Raw genomic sequence first — 21,937 nt, 5'->3', positions numbered from 1 at the left:
CGCTTAAATACCCGTATGTCCGGGGGTGGGACATGCAAATACCGGCTGACAACTCTCATTGGCCTTTTTTCATAGATCAGAGGTGGATATCAGTGCTCAAGAGAGACCCCTAGTGTCGCTTCTCCAACACAACGTGGAGAGAGCGACAGAAGGGGAATGATTACTTCTCTCTTATGGGCTATTCTACTGCACAAAACTTAGAGAAGTGCCAAGGTTGCCTCCCACCCACCTGTGGCGATTACGCCAACAGCATCATCATAATCTGTTTCAGTAATACGGTGCGAGCCTGCACACACAGATACAGATATACAAACAGGGATAGATGGACAGGTAAAGACACAAAGAGACATGGAAAAAGACATGAACGAATGTACACAAAGCACTATTGGAATAATCCACTGTTAGGAAAGCAAACCACTTACAAACTGGCATCCAGAAATAAACTAGCATACTAAAATATGTGTTGTGGATGTACCCATGGGCCTCACTCCTACACACTAACTCACAGGCGGTACTGTTCAGAAGCATACCTCAACACAAACATATAGACAAAACAGACATGAAAAACCTTGAAAAGTCATGAATATTGTTAAGACAATGTTAAGAGAGCTATTGAGATTGGATGAATTCTAAAACCTTGAAAAAAACCTAGAAATACTACTTTAAAGGAATTGTACAGGTTTAATACCAGTTAAGCTCAATTGACAGCATTTTTGGCATACTGAATTCCACAAAAGTAAATAAACATGGAAGTGGAAGTGAATACAATGGAAGTGAATGGGCTAGTCTATAAAAATTAAAATACACACTGTTTAAAAAGTATAGTAACAAGACAGATGTAAACATTATACTGTACATGTTAACATGATTTTAGTGTGCTAAAATTAGGTATTTATTAGTTACAGGATTATACACAGGGTTTACAGCATAACGTCACCCTGACAATAAAGTTTGGTTAATAATAGAATGGTTAGTACAGCCATTGCCAAAAGTATTGGCAGTGACATAAATGTTGTGTTTTGCAAAGTTCACTGCATCAAGATTTGTAGATTATTTTTCACGTTTCTATGGTATAGTGGAAAACAATGATAAGCATTTCATGAGTTTTAAAGGCTTTTATTGGCAAAAACACTCAATTTATGCAAATTGTCAATGTAATAGTCTCCGAGACACTTCATTATCACTCTTGCCTTGTGGCATGGTGCTCTATCATGCTGGAAAATGCACGGATCATCACCAAATTGCTCATGGATCGTTGGGAGAAGTTGCTCTTGCAGGACGTTTTGATACCATTATTTATTCATGGCAGTGTTTTTGGGCAGAATTGTGAGAGAGCCCACTCCCTTGGATGAAAAGCAACCCCACACATGGATGTTCTCAGGATGCTTCACTGTTGGCACGACACAGGACTCATGGTAGCGTTCACCTTTTCTTCTCCGGACTATTGATTTTCCAGATGTCCCAAACAGTCGGAAAGGGATTCATCAGAGAAAATATCTTTGCACCAGTCTTCTACTGTCCAATCCTTGTACTTCCTGCAGAATTTCAGTCTGTCCTTGATGTTTTTCTTGGAGAGAAGTGGCTTCTTTGTTTCCTTCCTTGACACTAGGCCATTGTCCAAAAGTCTTTGCCTCACTGTGTGTGCAGATGCACTCACACCAACCTGCTGCCAATATTGAGCATGCTCTACACTGGTGATGACATGATTCCGTAGCTGACTCCTCAGGAGCAGCCAGTCATGGCGCTTGCTGGACACTCTGGGACGTCCTGAAGCCTTCTTCACTGCAGTTGAACCTCTCTCTTTGAAGATCTTGATGATCTGGTAAATTGTTATTTCAGGTGCAATATTCTTTGCAGCAATTTCCTTGCATGCGAAGCCATTTTGATGCAAAGTGATGATGGCTGCACGTCTTTCTTTAGAGGAAACCATTGGGAACAAGAACACAATGATTGGAAGCACTTCTTCCCTCCTTTTATAGCAATCAGTCTGCTCTTATAATCCAATCAGAATGATTGAGTGATTTCACCTGACTTGTACTCATTCACACTTTCCCAGGTGCTGCTGAAATGATTAGTAAAATTATGTTGGCTGCTCATTTGTACCAGGAACAAAAATATTTGGGTTTTTGTGATAAAGTTAATTTGTTTGGCCAATGAAGCTTTTTGCAATTATTTAAAATGCACCTGATCACTCTGCACAATAATCTAGAAACAATGTGAATCATCAACACAACAACTGAAGCAGAAAACTTTGCGAACACAAAATGTATGTCACTGTCAAGAGTTGCATGGATTACTTTTATGCTGCATTTATGTGCTTTTTGGATCTTCAAAGTTTTGGTCAACATTCACCTGCATTGTATGGACCAACAGAGATATCCTTCTAAAAATCTTAATTTGTGTTCTGCTGAAGAAAGAAAGTCATACACATCTGGGATGGCATGAGTGTGAGTAAATGTTGAGAGAAGTTACATTTTTGGGTGAACTAACCCTTTAACATGAATAATGTTTACGTCTTGTGGGTACACTTCAAATGGCCTGTATTTTCTTATTATTCCACAAATGCTGTCGATTGGGCTTAACTTGTACTGAACCCAAAAAAAATCCTTAAATGTTTATGTTGATGATTGTTCTTCACTGTGTTTAAAACAATTGCGCTACAAGTGTGCGCAATTCATTCTTTACTCATTGCCCCCTCAGATAGAATAAGCAGTAAAACACAATGTTATTCAGCATGTGAACAGAAACAGCCTTCACTTACACTGGAGCTTCTTGGTGGGTGTGTCTGTGTGGGCGTGTCGACGAGGCAGGTATGGTGACGGGTGTGGCAGCGGAATGGAAGAGACATCATGTGTTTGAAGCTTGTACCAGTGAGGTTTATCATCCAACAGGGCAGTCTCCAGCTCAATCAAGATCTTTATTCAAACACAGTAGAAAATGCAGATAGTCAGGTCATATACAAATGTTGTCAGAGGGCAATTCATGCTGTGAAGAAACAAGGTTAACATATGCTAAGCACCTCCCCCAGAAAGTCACTCTCCTCCTCTTGTATTCTGGGTTGGTCCCACATAGTGATCTCCAGCATGTGCTCCCTGAAATCCCGCCGGTGGACATAAGAGTACACAAATGTTTGGTTCCACTTTGGTTCCAGACTTTTCTTCACTGTCTTCGTCCTTCTTTTGCTTTTATCACTAAAGTAAGAGCAAATACAGAATATACATTTATCTTTATAACTAGAATCTGCTTGATGCAAATAAACTGCAAAAACATGTATCACCACTGATCAAATATGGACAAAATCTGTATCCATTTTTGGAGAATTTGTTATGCAAATGAGAAACCCATAATGAATCCTATTCTTTTATGATTTATGATTGTATCTTAAATGTCTGAATACCTTCTATCAGGCAGGAAATACATTTTGACGTAAGGGTTTCTGGGTCGTCCATCTAGTCTGGGCGGCAGGTTTATTGCGTGCAATAAGTTCACTATCAGCTGATGACCAACCTTATCATACCACATTTTCACCTGCAAGACATCAACACACAGTTAATAAACACCATGAAGGAAACAAACACACTAGACACAGCATGTGTAGCTGTATGTACTGACCGACAGCTGTCCAGGCAGTAACTTAGGGGCGTCTCGAAGACCACTTGCGCTGGAAGGGGACAGGACAGATATAGAGGGTCTTTCCATCTTCTGTGACTCGAATGAACTTGATCCTGCTACAATGGAACAAATAAAAGACAAAACAAGTGCTGATGATATCAATAATATTTGCAAGCAATAAACAAACAAAAACAATATACATGAAAATAAATATCCATATTTAAAACCAAAATATCATAATATTTGATTCAGTACATACTAGATTCTAATGGAGGGTGTGATGTTTCTGGTATTCGTGGTATATCACTGGGGGTAAAAAGACAAGAAAAAAGATTAAATATCTATACATTTGTTGTCAACATAACAACAATCACACACAGCATATGAGGTAGGGGCTATGAAATACTTCTGGGAAGTTGCCATGTCCTGCGGTGTGACATGCTATACTCCATCTAAAACAGCATTTTGCTAATGATTTAATAGTTTTTGAGGATGCAGCTTTTGTGTCCTGATATGAATTGTGATCACATGGAACATTTGTAATTTTTTTAATGCATTTGTCTCACCGCAAGACCTTTTAAAATGAGCTAGTGAAGGTAAAAAAAAGGTGTTTAATAATGGTGAAAGGCTTAAAATAAAGGGTGAACAGTTACAGGACCTAAGATATACACTTTCCCATTAAAAGCCAAATACATTTTTGCTTAAAATACTGATGTTGATAATATATGCTATATATATATATATATATATATATATATATATATATATATATATATATATATATATATATATATACCCATATACAGTGACAGCTGGATTCAAATCAAACATTGTAAGCAAGAGGATATAAATAAGTATACAGAAGGGAGGTGTGTATCAAAGGCTCCTATTTTTAAGGGGTTTAGGGACAGCTGACAGAAGCAAATGAGGAGAGAATTCAGGGATGAAGTCCTAAAATCACCTCTTAAACTTTGTTTTACTTACTGGTAAGATTTATACACCCTTTGCAAGAGTTTGGAGAGAAATCAATGAATACATCTTTTTAAAGAGGTAGGAGGACAGGGTAAAAGAGAATATAACGGCTTACAGAGCAAACTAAACACAAGAGAGTTCATTAGTTAAACATCTATTGCAAAGCTAAACAATTACTTTTAGACTCTTCAAACACTCTTGTTTAGCAAATGGACTCCTGACAAGGATAAATCTCAGTTCTTTAAAATTCCATTGGGTGCTTTGCCGTTTCAGTGAGGTTTGTAAACATTAACATAGTCAGATACCAAATGAGGGTGAATACGTTTGTATGTGATGGTCGAATTACCCAATTGGCCTTGAAACTACTAATGCAACTTGAGTTGCTGTTTGGGAATCCAAGATTATATTGTAAACTTCTTTCGTGGTTAATCCTGGTAATGATTTACCATTCCATTGAAGCACCTCATCGCCTACAAACAGAGAAAAAGGCTGTTGTCAAACATTAAAACCTCACACATTAAATTCCTGCACACATCCTGATGACATCCAGCATCAGATTGATTTAAAAATATATATATTTTCCTTCTTTGTTGTTGTTGTTCTCCATACATTTTCTTGATTTTCAATTCTTGGAATAACATTAAACACAAAAGAAAAACAAGACAAAAACACAGTAACAATAAATACATTTAAAATAAAAATGATTAAAAATGCTTTACTGATCTTTTGTTTGTTTGTTTGTTTGTTTATTTTTTAGTGGCAAACTGTCAGTGTAAATGAGCTGGACTCACCGGCCCGTAGGTGGCCCACAACATCAGCCAGACTTCCTTTCTTGACTTTGGTGATGAACGCCCCAAGTCTCCCTGTTTCTGTAATCTTTCCCCCCACCACCTGCACCCACACAAATCAATTAAAGAAAGGTAAAGTCTACAGAGAATTACACTAATTGCAATATCTGCAATCGTGAATTTGAATTTCTTCTATAATGTTATTCCCAAGAAAATAGCACATCTACAAAAAATAAATAAATAAAATAATATCAGAAGACCAATTTATAGTATTGGTGCCTAAAGCCTCTGATGTGGTGTAGTTGGTGACCTCACAACAGTTACTTTGTGTTTGTGCAAGTCTGTGTGTGACTCTCCCCTCACCTTTAGCCCCAGCAGAGCCCCAGCCTCTTTTGGCATGGCTGTTCTCTTGCTCAAAGTTATTCGGCCAATTAAATGATCACCTTCCTTGGAGGGCTGCCATGTAACCGGATGCTGAAAAGAGCAAGCAAGATTCATTCCATTAGACGGAGAACCATCTAATTACATCCAACCCTTAATTCACCTTCACCTTTACACCCGACCCACACACACATTTACTAATATAAATAATAACATACCATATATATATTCTTTTTATATATTTTATATAAATAATTATACAACTAACTCTAACCCACACTCTAACACTTACCTTAAAAAAATACTTGTATTTTATTTATGAAGCCAAATGTCCCCAAAGGGAGGTTTTGTCATATTTTGATCACGTCTTCACAGTTTTGTCCTCAAAGTATAGCCAAGTATCAACAAACACACACACAAACTGAAAAACTGAAATCTAACACCTGAATGAGCAAACCTGAATTGGCAGGCAAAACAGACACACACAAACCAAACTTATTTTGAGCAAACTCATAATCACCATCTCAAATATAACCATTAACCTCATGAGTATTACATATACTGTCTATGGGGTGGGAAACACTTACATGCCACGCAGTGGGGGGCAGTGGACAGCACTCCCAGTCCCCTAAAACACACACAAAAGTTCTTAAAGCTTATGCTTACATTTCAGGTATTAATCTTTAAGGCATATGCTTATGTTCGAAGCAACTCACTGTGCCTTCAAAGTGTACATTTTACCAGTTCCTTTGCAATGAAACATATGACCTTGGCATTTCTAGTGCTGTGCTCTCCCAGTTGAGCTTTAGCAACAAATTACACATTGAGTTTATACACATGCTGACAATACACAAGCTGCTACCTTATACTAGACAGAGTCCATCGGTAAACACTGAACCTGCTCTGCATACACTCACAGAAGTCAGCTTATTGAATATTTGGGCTCTGGAGGGCACCTGCTGCTGCCAAAATCTTACTCTAAAATATGTTCTGCTCTGCCCCACCTGCAGAGCAACAGGGAGGACAGGAATTAATGTTGCCTCTGTGTTTGTAATGTGTATTTGCACTGTGCTTAAAACCTACATTTAGTCCCCAGACAGAGGTAGCAATTATGACATGCAAAGCTGAGTGCACACTCACACACACAGTTACACAAGGGCAGTCTCAGCACTTTCCATGAGGTTGGCCTTCTATTTACTGTTGGCATGTTATATGGATGGATATGGGTTTCTGGACTGTTTTCTGGTTATTTCTGAGCACCTTGGGCATCTAGAGCGCTAGAGGGAAACAAGAACGTTGCGTATGACACCCAGAGAGTGCGAGTACACAAATGTCCTTCCGAATACAAAAATAGATGGAAGACTACTTTTAATGTGGCTACATACAGTACATGTCCATTGTTAATCCAGACTACAGGTTAGTATTATGTCTAGTCAGCTGTTTAAAGGTGAAGTGTATGATTTCAGATCCACTGGTTGGAACTGTAATCAATTTAAGCAACAGTATGTAACAAAATTGGCTCAACTAGTCCCATGAGTGTGGGGCGTCAGCACTTGTTTGTCCAAACAGGAGTGTTGGAAACTTGTTTAAAACAATCATTATTATTTCTGTATGATGCTGCTAATTATGCAGATATTTCACACTTCACCTTTAAATGTCCTACTAGAAATGGGGTCTGCAATGTCAAATGTTTTGAAGTTCCATGAATACAATATTTCCATATAGGATATAATATTTGCCCGAACTGTTGTGAACTGTGTGTAACTGGTCTGATGACAAATAAAACCATAAATAAAATGAAAACTGAATGATAAGGATCTAAATTAATGAACTTTTCTAACTAGTTGTTCTGTTATTTTGTGAATACTTAGTGTTACATAAATACATAAAAACATCAAACTTTCAAAACATAAAATAATAATAATAATTAAAAAATGTATACTGATGCAGGAGCAACCCCTGGGCATGAACATATTGCAAATGCTGTCAGCCAATGACTGTATTACATCAGACAGGGGGCACTTGGCAGCTCAGAAAACAAAATCATCCATTCATCCACACTTAACTATCAGAACGTTTAATATCTCATTTTTAAACTAGATAGTGAAACTGTTAATTGCAAAGATTCCAACCTGTGAATGAAAATAAGCCTTAGCAGTGTCTATAAAAGTATTTTAAATTCCTCATCCTATAATAATAAATGACTATGATTGGCCCATCCTGGTCAGCGCTAAAAAAGTATCATGTGAATAACCACCGACATAAAAACAGACTTTTCTGCCATCATTTACTCACCCTCGTCATTTAAAAGCAGTATGACATTTTTATTAGTGAAACACAAGATTGAAGGATGAGAGAATCGTGCTTGTGGCTGTCCAAGCTCCAAAATCACACATAAAAGCACCATAAAGTGATCCATAACACTCGTGCCACAGATTTAAATGCTACTGTTAGCCATATGATAGTGTAGTGAGAGAAACAAAACGAAATGTAAGTGTTAATTCACCTCTTCACCCATTTGAAACGACACGCACGCCAGAATGGCTTGTTTACATACTGTAAGTTCTGTGCGCACACCTGACACCATGAGCGCTTTGGGCTGTCAAGAGCTGCGCCCGCAGGATGTGCTGCTGTGCTAGGCAAAAGTTTAAACAAGGCAAGAGAAAAGGCAGAGGGAAAGACATTGCAAACATTGTTACTTGTGTATTGTCAGAATTTTTGTTGGATATATGAAAGAGAACGAGATTTGAGGATGAGTCAGTCTTCCGCACGCCCCTAATATCGGGGGTGCGTCTGACACTTCGAGAACCACTGGCTTATTCAATCAGATTTTAGAGTCTGAACTATCTGTTTTATAAATATCGTTAGCTAGATTGCTCTGTTAAATTACTTTGTATATTGGGAATACCTCTATGTCCGTAAAGAAGGTGATACAATGTCAAGGTTTGAGATCTCAAAAAGGAGCTAATCCTGAGCTATCAATTGATCTTCAACACACCACATAGTGCCCTCATAGCAAATATGAACTCACCTGTACCAGGGCCAGCTGAGATGCATAAAACAAAGGTACAGGGGTAAAAACAATAAAAAAAAGAGACCTAGGCTTTGTTTCCAAAAAGCATTTTAAGCCTAAGTAGATCATAGAATCCATCTTACAATTCATCTTAGTTTCCCGGCCCTTTTCCCAAAAGCATTGTAACTTAAGTAGTACTTGAAAATGCTAGTAGATTTATGAGTGCTCTGGGAGTACTTGTACATCACTAAGAACACCATAAGCACATAGACTTATGCAGATAAACCTACAGATACACTTTATGCTGAAACCTTAATATCGGGATGCCTATGTTTTATTTATTTTAGTTTTAACAGACAAGTCTAATAATAATAATAATGACATTTATTGAATAGACAGTCTATATAAATGGATGAATAGATGAATTAGCAAACAAATAAAGTTATTTGTGTGGACTAGTTGATAACAGCAAAGTGGTGGCATGGAGAAGAAAAAAAGTGCAGAAAAAAGAGAAGAAAAAAGTCAGTATATATTGGCTCATCATCCTTGTCTCCTCTTCATATCTGACAGCCAAAGGCTCTCTCACCAGCACTACAAGTTGTGTCGTACAGCACATGCAGCATTGCTGTCACCGTTATCAATTTTGGGAGTAAAGAGTAGACCTCCACTTTATTGGTAAATGTCCCTAAAATGTATCTTCTAAACGTCTCCTTATTTTGTGCTGCAAAATAACACGCCGAAATTGGTAATATTCAATGAATGCTTGCAATTAGCAGAATCATACACAGGGCCTCCGCTGTCTTCACTAATCCTATTTAATTCAAGAAATGAAATATTACACATGCACACCTGATTATGGAAGCAGATTTTGTAGAAGAAATAGATCGTTCTGCACAAAATTATTGTATAGCAATATGTAAATATGTAGTTAATTAGGTCAAATATTTAAGAAAATATTTTAAACAACTATTAGCGAGGTAAATTACACATTACGCACATATATAATAAAGTTACAATGACGAGCAGCACTAAACATTCACATTTCAGCACTGTCACAGGACAGCAACTCTCTTAAATAGCACTTAAAGCGTGTCCTCGCACGTTCACGTTAAGTGCATTTTTGGAAAGCGCACTTAAAAATAATGAACATTTGTAAAATCGCTCATAGAAAATGCTTTTAACTGCCACGATTGATCGTTATTGGGAAAAGAGGCCCTGGATAGTTTACTTACAAGTATGTCAGGGAATTAAATCTACATAACCTACATCTACTTTATTTTTTTTAAGATGGCTGCCTCTTCATTGACTAACCCAGTTCTGAGCATGGTTGTCCTAATAAAAATGACTCTAAATAAACTCTTTAAACTCTGAAAAGAAATAAAAATCACTCCTGAAAGATTTAACACAAGCCAAAAATACAGCACAAACTTACAAAAGAGCAGAGGTCTAGCTCTGGATGCAGTAATAATAAGTAACTGTCTCAGGGTATAAATGTTTAATAAATTGCTAGTTGTATGGTGGATTGGTCCCCTGTGGAGGCTTTTATCTAAGCCCTTACATTCTTACTGAAGTGTCTCTTCTTCTCAATACTTCAGTCATTCACATGACCTACAAACAAACAAAGGCCATCAAAATAAGATCATAAAATAAAAAATAAAGAAATAAAGCCAGACTTTTCTGAACAGAAAATCGCTATGTCACCCTTAAAAAATGTTTAACATGAAAAATCATGATGCGGTAGGTTGAATTGCTCTGTTCCTATTTTTTTTATTTTTTTTTTCAAGTCACGAGACAAGTCTCTTACCTGTTGTGTTTATGAGGTTTCTGAACCTGATGAAATGCAATTCCACTGATAAGAGCGAGCTTTTGTTGCTTACCCTCCTCTCAATCTCCCGTTCTCCTTTTTTTCAGTCTCTCATTTCGTCTCCCCTACTCTCATATTTACTCCACAGTGTTTATATTTCACCCCTGGCTTGTGTTAATACATTGACCTTTTAAGTCTGTGTTCAGTCACTTTGCCAGGCTTAAAGCAGAGTGCCACGTGAACACCACCCAAACTTTTGGTCAACCAGTCAAAACCAGTCAAAATTGACTGAGGCCATTCCAGCTACTTTGTAAATATATAGATATATATAGTATATCACTGTATTTGAAAACTTGGAGATGAAACTCATTAGTAAACAGAGAAAATGAAGAGTCTCAGCGTTTAAAATTTTTTTATGCAACCATTTGGCAATCATCCCTAATACATTTGCTTGATTTTGTGCATGTAAATTGCAAATACTATACAATATGATACAATATTTTTTTAAACACCCCTAAGTGTATTGTATGTATATGTCCCTGTATGTAATTTAGATACAGGGACATATGTTTAAAAACAAAATATTGTATCATATTGTATTGTACGATATGGCGCTCACGATTCAATACCATCAGTATTGTATGATTCTGTAAACAAACAATTTATAGAGTAATAAAACCAAGCAGTGCAACTTTGAGAGCTGTGAAACAGTCTCCTCCCCAGAGAGGAGGTGCTGAGCCCTTACAGGACAACTGAGCAACAGATCTACAGTAAATAGTCGAGAAGATCGCTGGCAAACGGCAAGTAAAAATGTAGCATTACAGCTTGTCGAATTTGTAAAACAATGGTGTCATATCCCAACGCTACACTACATCAAACACGTTGTTTTATTTACGCCAACATCACAACGCAAATCAGTGGATTTGCTATACAACAACACAGCAGTAGCAAAGTTGAACCTCTCCCAGAAGACATACAGCATGACACTGAGCAAGACACTCATAAGTAACAAAAACAAGCTTATTCAAAAAAATATGCCAGCGTAAGAAACCTGTGATTACATGAGACTTATTATTCTCTGATTTTTATTTAGAAATGTAAACAGGTAAGAATACAACACTTGAGCATATGTTATAAGCTGGTAATAATGCTGGTAAAATTTACATGAAACCGGGGGAAGGCCAAAAAAATTACGTGGGCTGATCAGTTTTGCTCAACCAGCTAAATAATACTGTTTTATGTACATATATATATATATACATATATCATAAAACCAGAAGCCAAGTTCCTCTCAAGGTTTTTTTTTTTTTTCCAGCACTAAATATCATTGAAAGAAGTACTTTTTTCCCTCACTACAGTCACTTTAGCTTGCTCATTGACTGCAGTCACATGGACCACTTTTAGCAAGATGGAAACAGCATTCCCATTTACATGCACTGCATAAGCGGTGTACTCTTTACTTCTGTATACATGTGGCTCATTCAGTAAGCAGCTTTTTCCATAGACCGTCATTTTCCCGTTAAGCTTGTGTCAATAACACACAGGGCATCCAAGGAAGACTGAATTATTTTTCAATGTTGATTTACTTTATTTCCAGATATTCTAGTGTTGTTGCTGTTTGATTCCTTAACTTACTATCGTGACCTGCAGTTGAATTGCGATGGGTTTCCCTATTACATAAATCTCCGGGATTCCCACAATGCACGAGCGCATATATGTGGATGTTAGGGACAGTCAATATTATACATTTGTGTGTATAAATGGGTATAGTATATTCTACATGTGATTTTCCCACTGTACTCCCAGAAATGTTGAATTCTTTCTGCTGTGTTATTGTTGTTGGGCTCCATCCTATGTTTGTTATGCCTGTCTGTTCCACACACGCACACTCTTCCAACACCCATCAGAATGTCGTTTATGTGTTTAAATTACCACACTAAGCAGCGTTCTCTGGGAGAAACCTAGGTGTTTTAAACCGCTTTCTCTTAATTTCTTAAATGGCATAAGGAAATGAGCGTTCTTGTTTACATGAGGTTTCAGAGCACTGCTGTCTGCTAAAACCCAGGAATAACAGTTTTCTTAAGTGCATGTAAATGTGGTCACTGAGGGCTTTAAGACATTAAGGCATGATTTTCAATAAAACTGCTTTGAATCTATGTGTATTTTGAAAAGTGCTGTACAATTATAAATGACTTGAGTGTAGACAAACTCAAAACACACATGAAAATTGTGAGTTCATATGAGTTTTTCTCACTACAATCAAACAAAATAAATAAATGCAGCGCTGTTGTTTAAGTTCCTTTTTTACAGAGCTCTACTTTTTGTTGCCAATATCAGACACTGTTGTGTCATTTATGATTTTATTTTGAATCCTTGAATAAGCTTGAGCGAAACCTTTGTGGGTGCAGTTTTTTTGTGTTTTTTATCATATTTTATCGTATCGTGAGGTTTTGCATTATATCGTGAAATTTGTGTATTGTTACATGCCTAGTACACTGTATATTATATTATATTTGGTTTTCATTTTTATTTGTGGGGAATAGTCACATATTTATACATATATTTACAGCATATGTTTTAAAATATTTAAAAATGGCTATATTTATAAGTCAAAATATGTAAGGGATAACGAGCAGTCAAGTTGTTATATCAAAAAAAGACCCCTTTGCTAATTATAAATGGTCTGCACTTATATAGAGCCTTTTTAACATTAACGGTATTCAAAGCGCGTTACACTGTGACTCATTCAATCATTCATTCATACACCAATGGCAGCAGAGCTGCTATGTAAGGTGCTAGCCTGCCATTGGGAGCAACTTGGGGTTCAGTGTCTTGCCCAAGGTGTCGTGTGGGCCGGGATTCAAACCACCAACCCTGCAATTATTGGCCAACCCGCTCTACCAACTGAGCCACAATACAAGTTTGCTTTAAATTGATATAATTACAGTATGTGAGAAGAAAGAAATAGCTGAACAGCTGAATTCCACCTCTGGTTTGCGTAGGAGATCTGTTGGTGTATATTTTGTAAATAATGACTGCATCTTATTACATCTAACTGCTCATTATCCATCTTATTACAAAACTACTTAGCAAATAAATAAATAAATAAACTGACATGAAACATTGATTTAATTTAAAACGGTTTTATTAGCTTACTTGTAGCGATCGCACAGTGATCAGAGTAGGAAATATGATTCGCAATACATGAATGACTGATCTGATATGAATTAACCACGGGTGCATGTTATTCAGAAATCGCTAGATGGTACCATTGACCAATCAGAATCAAGTATTCCAGAGACCCATGTAATAATGGAATTTAAAATATGGCCATAGTAGGGTCATTATCTACATATTTGTCCAGTTTTCCAATGGGCATATTTGAAATATTATTGAAAAATATGGTCTGCACTTATATAGTGCAGACATTGTGACATTGATTGACCGAATCAATGTCACATTGTCACGAACCCCGCTCCCTCGCTCCGCCCCCTCGAGCTCCCACGCTCGTTCCGCCCCCTCGAGCTCGCACGCTCTTTTTGCTCGCTCAAGCCCTCACGCCCACTTTGCTCCTACTCGCTCACATGCTCGTAGGCAATCTCCCTTCCTCGAGTTTCTCACGCGTTTCCAATCCCCCAGAACATTATGACCACCTGCACTCGCGTCATCTGCACTCCTGCACATTAGTTTCACCTGCACTCGTCTCATCACCTGTCATGGTTTACACCTGCACTCGCCCCTATATATATCACTACCCTTTCGTCTCACGGTTGTTGGTTATTGTATTTAGTTTCCTGTGTCTTTGCCCCCCGCTAGTCTCGTCTAGTTTTGACCTCCTCTCGTTCACCTCTTAGCTTGCCAGCTCCCCTTGTTCCCCTGTCTTTTGCTCCCACTAGTCTCGTCATTTTCCTCTTGATTCCCCGGCTTTCGAGCTCCCCTTGTTCCCCTGTCTTTTGCTCCCTCTAGTCCCGTCTCGCTGATTCTGATTACCCCGGCTTTGACCCCCTACGCTCTCGTTGACCACTCTTTCCTGGATTTGCCCATTTATCCTATCTTGATTCCCCGGCTTCGATTTAACGCTCACCCTGACCATTCTTCACTGGATTTGCCCCTTTACCCTATCTTGATTCCCCGGCTTCGATTTAACGCTCACCCTGACCATTCTTCACTGGATTTGCCCCTTGATTGTACTTTTGCCTGCCTGCAATAAAACGCAGTTTGACTTACATTGTGACTGTCTCTTCTTGTGCGGGTTACAGAATAACCAACCGAAGACAGTCACAATGCCCCGCGCTGAGGATTCGCGCAGCTCACTAGAGCGGAGGTGCACGTCACATTCGGCGCGAGGAGCTACAGTTTGGAGGCAGGACCGAGCGCTCGCGGCCCAGGGGCAGCAGGTATGTTCTTTGTCTGATTTATGTCACCCTGTTTCACCTGTGTCTGCCCCTGAGCCCGTTGATGCTTTCCATGCATCCGCTGGCGCCGTATGCTCTCCATCCCCGGAGAGGTTTTATGGCTCATCGGACGCTGAACCAAGGGTTTTCCGTGCAAGGCAGTGGTTATGTAACTCATAACCCCGTCCTTGACATTATGGAGCCAGCGGCCCGACTCTTGGGTTTGCGCCAGGGAGCCAACCCTTGGAGGCTTATATTATGGATTTTTGTGCCCTGGCGTACCAGGTGAATTTTGATGAGGTGGCTCTGAAAGACATTTTTCAATTTGGACTGAATGAGCCAGCCTCATCATTCATGCCTGGTGGTCGCTGCTCTCTCAACCTGGCTCAGTTTATTGACCTCGCCCTACTGTACGCTGGTTCCTCGTTTACTGTGGGGGAGGCAGAAACTGAACCAGCGTTCCATACCACGGCCCCCGTCTTGAAGCCTACCACGGCCCCCGTCTCGAAGCCTTACACGGCCCTAGTCCCGAAGCCTGTCGCGGCCCTAGTCCCGAAGCCTGTCGGGGCCCTAGTCCCGAAGCCTGACACGGCCATAGCCCCGAAGCCTGACACGGCCCTAGCCCCGAAGCCTGACACGGCCCTAGTCCCGAAGCCTTACACGGCCCTAGCCCCGAAGCCTTACACGGCCCTAGCCCCGAAGCCTGACACGGCCCTAGCCCCGAAGCCTTACACGGCCCTAGTCCCGAAGCCTGTCACGGCCCTAGTCCCGAAGCCTGACATGGCCCCAGTCCCGAGGCCTGTCACGGCCCCAGTCCCGAAGCCTGACACGGCCCTAGCCCCGAAGCCTGACACGGCCCCAGTCCCGAGGCCTGTCACGGCCCCAGTCCCGAAGCCTGTCACGGCCCCAGTCTCGAAGCCTGGCACGGCCAGCGAGTCAACGCCCATGCCTGCCACGGCCAGAGAGTTAGCACCCATGCCCGCCACGGCCAACGAGCCAGTGCCCATGCCCGCCACGGTCGGCGAGCCAGCGCCTGTAGCCTCGACCGCCCCCATGGCCATGTCCCCTGTTGGCCGAGGACGCAAGAGAAGGAAGAGGGCCCCTTCTCCCCAGTCTCGTCTTGTGCTCAAGACCGCAGAGGTTCCCTCAGAGTCTTCCACAGCTCTACCGACCTCTGCTCCGCCCTCAGAGTCTTCCACGGCTCTACCGGGTTCTGCTCCGCCCCCAGAGTCTTCCACGGCTCTGCCGGGTTCTGCTCCGCCCCCAGAGTCTTCCACGGCTCTGCCAGGTTCTGCTCCGCCCCCAGAGTCTTCCACGGCTCTGCCGGGTTCTGCTCCGCCCCAGAGTCTTCCACGGCTGTCCCGGGTTCTGCTCCGCCCCCAGAGTCTTCCACGGCTCTGCCGGGTTCTGCTCTGCCCCAGAGTCTTCCACGGCTCTGCCGGGTTCTGATCCGCCCCCAGAGTCTTCCACGGCTCTTCCGGGTTCTGCTCCGCCCCCAGAGTCTTCCACGGCTCTGCCGGGTTCTGCTCCGCCCCCAGAGTCTTCCACGGCTCTGCCGGGTTCTGCTCCGCCCCCAGAGTCTTCCACGGCTCTGCCGGGTTCTGCTCCGCTCTCAGTCTTCCACGGCTCTGCCAGCCTCTGCTCCGCTCTCAGAGTCTTCCACGGCTCTGCCAGCCTCTGCTCGCCCCTCAGAGCCCTCGCGGCCTCCGCCTCTCGAGTCTCCCAAGGCTCCTCCTCCCAGGGCTCCTCTCAAGCCTCCTAGGGCTCTTCCTCTCGAGCCTCCTAAGGCTCCTCCTCTCGAGCCTCCCAGAGCTCTACCTCCCAAGCCCCCCAGGGTTCTGCCTTTCAAGTCTCTCGAGCCTCCCAGAGCGCCGCCTCTCAGGGCTTCTCCTCCTGAGTCTTTAAAGGCTCCTCCTCCCAAGCCTCCCAGGGCTCCTCTTCTCGAGCCTTCCAAGGCTCGTCCTCCCAAGCCTCCCAGGGCTCCTCCTCTCGAGCCTCTCAGGGCTTCTCCTCTCGAGTCTTTCAGGGCTCCCCCTCCCAAGCCTCTCAGGGCTTCTCCTCTCGAGTCTTTCAGGGCTCCACCCCTCAAGCCTCTCACGGCTTTGCCTCTCGAGTCTCTCAGGGCTCCTCCCCCCCTCGAGCCTCTCAGGGCTCCATCCCTCGAGTCTTTTCATGGCTCCACCCCTCAAGCCTCTCACGGCTTCGCCTCTCAAGTCTCTCAGGGCTCCTCCTCCCCTCGAGCCTCTCAGGGCTCCGTCCCTCAAGTCTTTCATGGCTCCACCCCTCAAGCCTCTCATGGCTTCGCCTCTCGAGTCTCTCAGGGCTCCTCCCCCTCTCAAGCCTCTCAGGGCTTCCCCTCTCGAGTCTCTCAGGGCTCCTCCTCCCCTCAAGCCTCTCAGGGCTTATCCTCTCGAATCTTTCAGGGCTCCACCCCCTTCCAAGCCTCTCAGGGCTTCGTCTCTTGAGTCTTCCAGGGCTCCTCCTCCTCCCGAGCCTCTCGGGGCTCCGTCTCTTGAGTCTTTCATGGCTCCCCCCCTCGAGCCTCTCGAGCCTTCCAGGGCCCCACCTCTAGAGCCTCTCGAGTCTTCCACGACCTTTTTCCCCGAGACTCTCACGGCTCTACTCCCAGAGACTCCAGAGCTTCCTAGGGCTCCGCCTCTCGAGCCTCCTACGGCTCCGCCTCCCGAGCCTTCTACGGCTCCGCCTCCCGAGCCTCCCACGGCTCCACCTCCCGAGCCCCTCACGGCTCTGCTCCCAAAGACTCCAGAGCTTTCTATGGCTCCGCCTCTCAGGCCTCCTACGGCTCTACCCCCCGAGACTACAGAGCCTGCCAGGTCGTCGCCTCGGGGACCTCCCACGGCGCCACCTCCATTGGCTCCACCTCCTGAGCCTTCCAGGCCTCTGCCTCTAGAGCCTCCCACGGAGCCACCGTCATTGGCTCCACCTCCAGAGCCTTTCAGGCCTTCGCCCCTAAAGCCTCCTTCGGCTCCACCTCCAGAGCCTTCCAGAACCCCACCTCCAGAGCCGCCTACAGTGCCGCCTCTGACGGCACCGCCTTTCACGGCTCTTCCCTGGCCCCCTGATCCTGTCTGGTGGCCCCCTGACAATCTCCCTGTCCTGTGGCCTCTTCCCTGGCCTCCTGACCCTGTTCCTGTCCGGTGGTCACCTTCCAGACCCCCGGACCCAGTCCCTGTCCTCCAGTCGCCTTCCAGACCCCCTGACCCAGTCTCTGCCCTACGGCTGCCCCCTAGTTCTCCCGACCACCCGCCTGTCCGCTATGTTCCCCCAGACCTTGCCTTGATACTGCCCATTGACCCCATGGACTGTCTCATTTCCCTCTGTGCCCCTTGGACTGCCCTCAATTTTGTTTGTGTGTTTTGTGGGTTGTCTGTTCAGGGTTTTTTGTTTGTTGGGTTCGTCCAGCACCACTTCCTCGCAACCGAGCGCGGCCGTCAGGAGCCGTCCGTTTTAGAGGGGAGTACTGTCACGAACTCCGCTCCTCGCTCCGCCCCTCGAGCTTCCACGCTCGTTCCGCCCCTCGAGCTCCCACGCTCGTTCCGCCCCTCGAGCTTGCACGCTCTTTTTGCTCGCTCAAGCCCTCACGCCCACTTTGCTCCTACTCGCTCACATGCTCGTAGGCAATCTCCCTTCCTCGAAGTTTCTCACGCGTTTCCAATCCCCCAGAACATTATGACCACCTGCACTCGCGTCATCTGCACTCCTGCACATTAGTTTCACCTGCACTCGTCTCATCACCTGTCATGGTTTACACCTGCACTCGCCCCTATATATATCACTACCCTTTCGTCTCACGGTTGTTGGTTATTGTATTTAGTTTCCTGTCTCTTTGCCCCCCGCTAGTCTCGTCTAGTTTTGACCTCCTCTCGTTCACCTCTTAGCTTGCCAGCTCCCCTTGTTCCCCTGTCTTTTGCTCCCACTAGTCTCGTCATTTTCCTCTTGATTCCCCGGCTTTCGAGCTCCCCTTGTTCCCCTGTCTTTTGCTCCCTCTAGTCCCGTCTCGCTGATTCTGATTACCCCGGCTTTGACCCCCCTACGCTCTCATTGACCACTCTCTCCTGGATTTGCCCCTTTACCCTATATTGATTCCCCGGCTTCGATTTAATGCTCACCCTGACCATTCTTCACTGGATTTGCCCCTTTACCCTATCTTGATTCCCCGGCTTCGATTTAACGCTCACCCTGACCATTCTTCACTGGATTTGCCCCTTGATTGTACTTTTGCCTGCCTGCAATAAAATGCAGTTTGACTTACATTGTGACTGTCTCTTCTTGTTCGGGTTACACACATTGACCGAATATATATATATATATATATATATATATATATATATATATATATATATATATATATATATATATATTTTATACAGTATGTTGATGTACTGTATGTAATTTACATACACTGGCTGCTGTCAGATTTCTGTATGCAAACATGTAGTAGAGTGCAGTAAATAATGAATGTATGAATGAATGAATGAAAAAGGTTACATTTATATAGTGCTTTTCTGACACTAAACTCAAAGTGCTTTACACAGTGAACAGGGGACTCTCCTCAGCCACCACCAGTGTGCAGCATCCACCTGGATGATGTGATGGCAGCCATAGTGTGCCAGTACGCTCACCACACACCAGCTTATGGTGGAGAGGAAAGAGTGGAGTGATAGAGCCATTTAATGGGTGGGGATTATTAGGAGCCACAATTGATAAGAGCCAATGGGGGAATTTTTGGGGATTTTTAATGACCACGAAGAGTCAGGACCTCAGTTTAACGTCTCAACCAAAGGATGGCGTCTTTTTACAGTATAGTGTCCCCATCACTATAATGGGGCATTAGGATCTACACAGTCCGCAGTGTGAGCACCCCCTGCTGGACTCCCTAATACCTCTTCCAGCAGCAACCTTAGTTTTTCCAGGAAGTCTCCCATCCATCCCTGCTAAGCTTCAGTAGGCAACCAGTGTTGAGCTACAGGGTTATATGGCTGCTAATCCAAAAACTGGTACCAACCTCTCTCGCTGACGCTCTCGATCTCCACATCCTCACAGCTGGTGTCCTCTGGCGTTGATCCGGCCTCCTCCTCTGAGCTGCTGACGGACATCTGCCTCTTATTTCCACCCCGTTTGCTCTTGTAGGGGCGGGGTGGGGGTGGTCGTAAAGACTCTGACTGATCGGAGCTGAGCGAATCATTGCGCAGCATGCTTTCTGCTTTTTGACGCTTCGATTTGCGCAACAGTGCAACTGAGCCAGGGTCCAGGTGGCTTGGCTGCAATTTTCTGTCCCATTCCTGGGGCTCCCTGAGTTCAGGGGGGCCAGCAGGCATGGCAGGGCCCACCCGGAACCCTGGAGCTGGCGGCTGTGGAGAGTAGTTATTTTTAGGGGGAGGACCCTGAACGGCAGGCTGCATCCCTGTACCCCCCACGGTCCTCTCGGACATGACAGCCTGCTGCTGGCTGTCCAGCGAGGCCTGCCGCCCATCTGCCCATCTCCGTGCTCCTCTGTTGTCCTGCCCCACCTCCCCTGCTTCCCTTGGCTTAGGGTGCATTCTATGTCCATCAGGCTCCACCGGCCGAATATTGACCGGGTGATGTGGAGCACTTGGGTCACTCTTGCACTGTTCTAAGGGTGGTCTCTGTCCCCTCTCATTCTTCCTGGGAGCAGCCCTTCCCCTCTTCAGCTCAGAATCATTGTGCTCCTGAGAGCGAGCCTTAACAAGTCTTCGGCTTTCTCTCCGATTTTCTCCAGCCTCCCTCTTTTCAGAATCCTGGGATTGGACTCTGAATAGCCCTTGCCGCCTCTCACCTCTTGGTCCAGGCTTGTCATTTTGATTAGAGGTGGTTGGTGTCTTTTTTCTAAAGATAAAAAGACCACAGAGCTTACCAAGGCAATTCTGAGTCTAGCCAAACAAATGTATTTTATGCAAGTACCTTATTATGGATGTTATAATGAGTGAAGAGGTTTACCTATCTTGTGGTGGCTCACTGCGTGAGCGTGATGATGGTGTGTCAGCTGGCCCAGTAGAGGGGCCCTTGCTAGGGTCATTTGGGGCAAGTGGCTGGGTGTTATGGGCAGTGGAAACTGAGGAGCCGAGAGGATTCTGAGACCGAGAGCGCTCCTTCTCCCCAACAGGGTCTCCATACATGGCAGGTTTACTCATGGCTAACCCCAGCTCTGCAGACATGGGCCCTTGGCTGGAAAACCATTCTCCTGATTTAGTAAGCATATCCTGCTGCCTACGGCATTGGTTACATACCCACATTACCTGCCCAGAGATGGTAGAAACATAATACTGTAATTAAAACGCAAAATAAATATAGACATTTAGATACAAAAGTCTCTAAAATATTTAAAGGTAAAGGGTATAATAACTGCACTACTAGTGGCGCTAAACTGAATTACAAAAATAATGCTTGTTTACACATTGTAAATTCAACTTACAAATGGCATATTAAACTAAAATAGGAGAAAGCATTTCAATATCTAAAAGAAAAGGAACACATTTAAATTTTATGTTTAATATTTAAAATTCAACAAGATGACACTGGAAAGAAATACACACATTATGGCAAATTTATGCGGTTCATGTACACTGAATGATACTGTATGTGGTTTATTACCAGATGATTTATATAGAAAAAAGAATGCAAATGATATGTGGGACACAGACAATGTCTATGGATCACTGGTCCAAGTGACACCTTAAGTTACCATAAAAAATGTCTTAACTGGCATAGACATGAACTGCATGAATCTACGGTCTGTCATGGGAGCTACAAAGCTTTAGATGCTATCCCTAGAGCTTATTCTTGTAACTGTCTGCAACAGAGGCACAATCAAACAAATACAAATTTCAGGGTAAAACTCTTACAATCAAATCAAAATTGTAATGTTTAATTTGTTCAATTATTGTTATTTCAATGGCTTTGACATGTAAGCATCATTACGAAGTATGAAAAT

At 43.4% G+C, this 21,937-nt stretch overlaps 1 protein-coding gene across 1 annotated transcript in view; it reads right to left on the bottom strand.

Annotated features, from left to right (window-relative positions):
- LOC127617981 (regulating synaptic membrane exocytosis protein 1-like) overlaps positions 1 to 21,937 on the bottom strand; it is a 126,361-nt gene that overhangs the window by 37,927 nt on the left and 66,497 nt on the right. Inside the window, 13 exon segments of the mRNA XM_052090181.1 lie at positions 230 to 286; positions 2,762 to 2,915; positions 3,020 to 3,191; positions 3,398 to 3,528; positions 3,613 to 3,728; positions 3,872 to 3,918; positions 4,597 to 4,614; positions 4,931 to 5,054; positions 5,376 to 5,475; positions 5,736 to 5,846; positions 6,341 to 6,381; positions 19,991 to 20,832; positions 20,944 to 21,242. Of these exon segments, the coding sequence (XP_051946141.1) occupies positions 230 to 286; positions 2,762 to 2,915; positions 3,020 to 3,191; positions 3,398 to 3,528; positions 3,613 to 3,728; positions 3,872 to 3,918; positions 4,597 to 4,614; positions 4,931 to 5,054; positions 5,376 to 5,475; positions 5,736 to 5,846; positions 6,341 to 6,381; positions 19,991 to 20,832; positions 20,944 to 21,242 (2,212 nt within the window).

The sequence above is a fragment of the Xyrauchen texanus genome, chromosome 24 (genome assembly GCF_025860055.1).
Source record: "Xyrauchen texanus isolate HMW12.3.18 chromosome 24, RBS_HiC_50CHRs, whole genome shotgun sequence".
NCBI classification, from domain to species: Eukaryota; Metazoa; Chordata; class Actinopteri; order Cypriniformes; family Catostomidae; genus Xyrauchen; species Xyrauchen texanus.
This window is presented reverse-complemented; position numbering and strand designations above follow the sequence as displayed.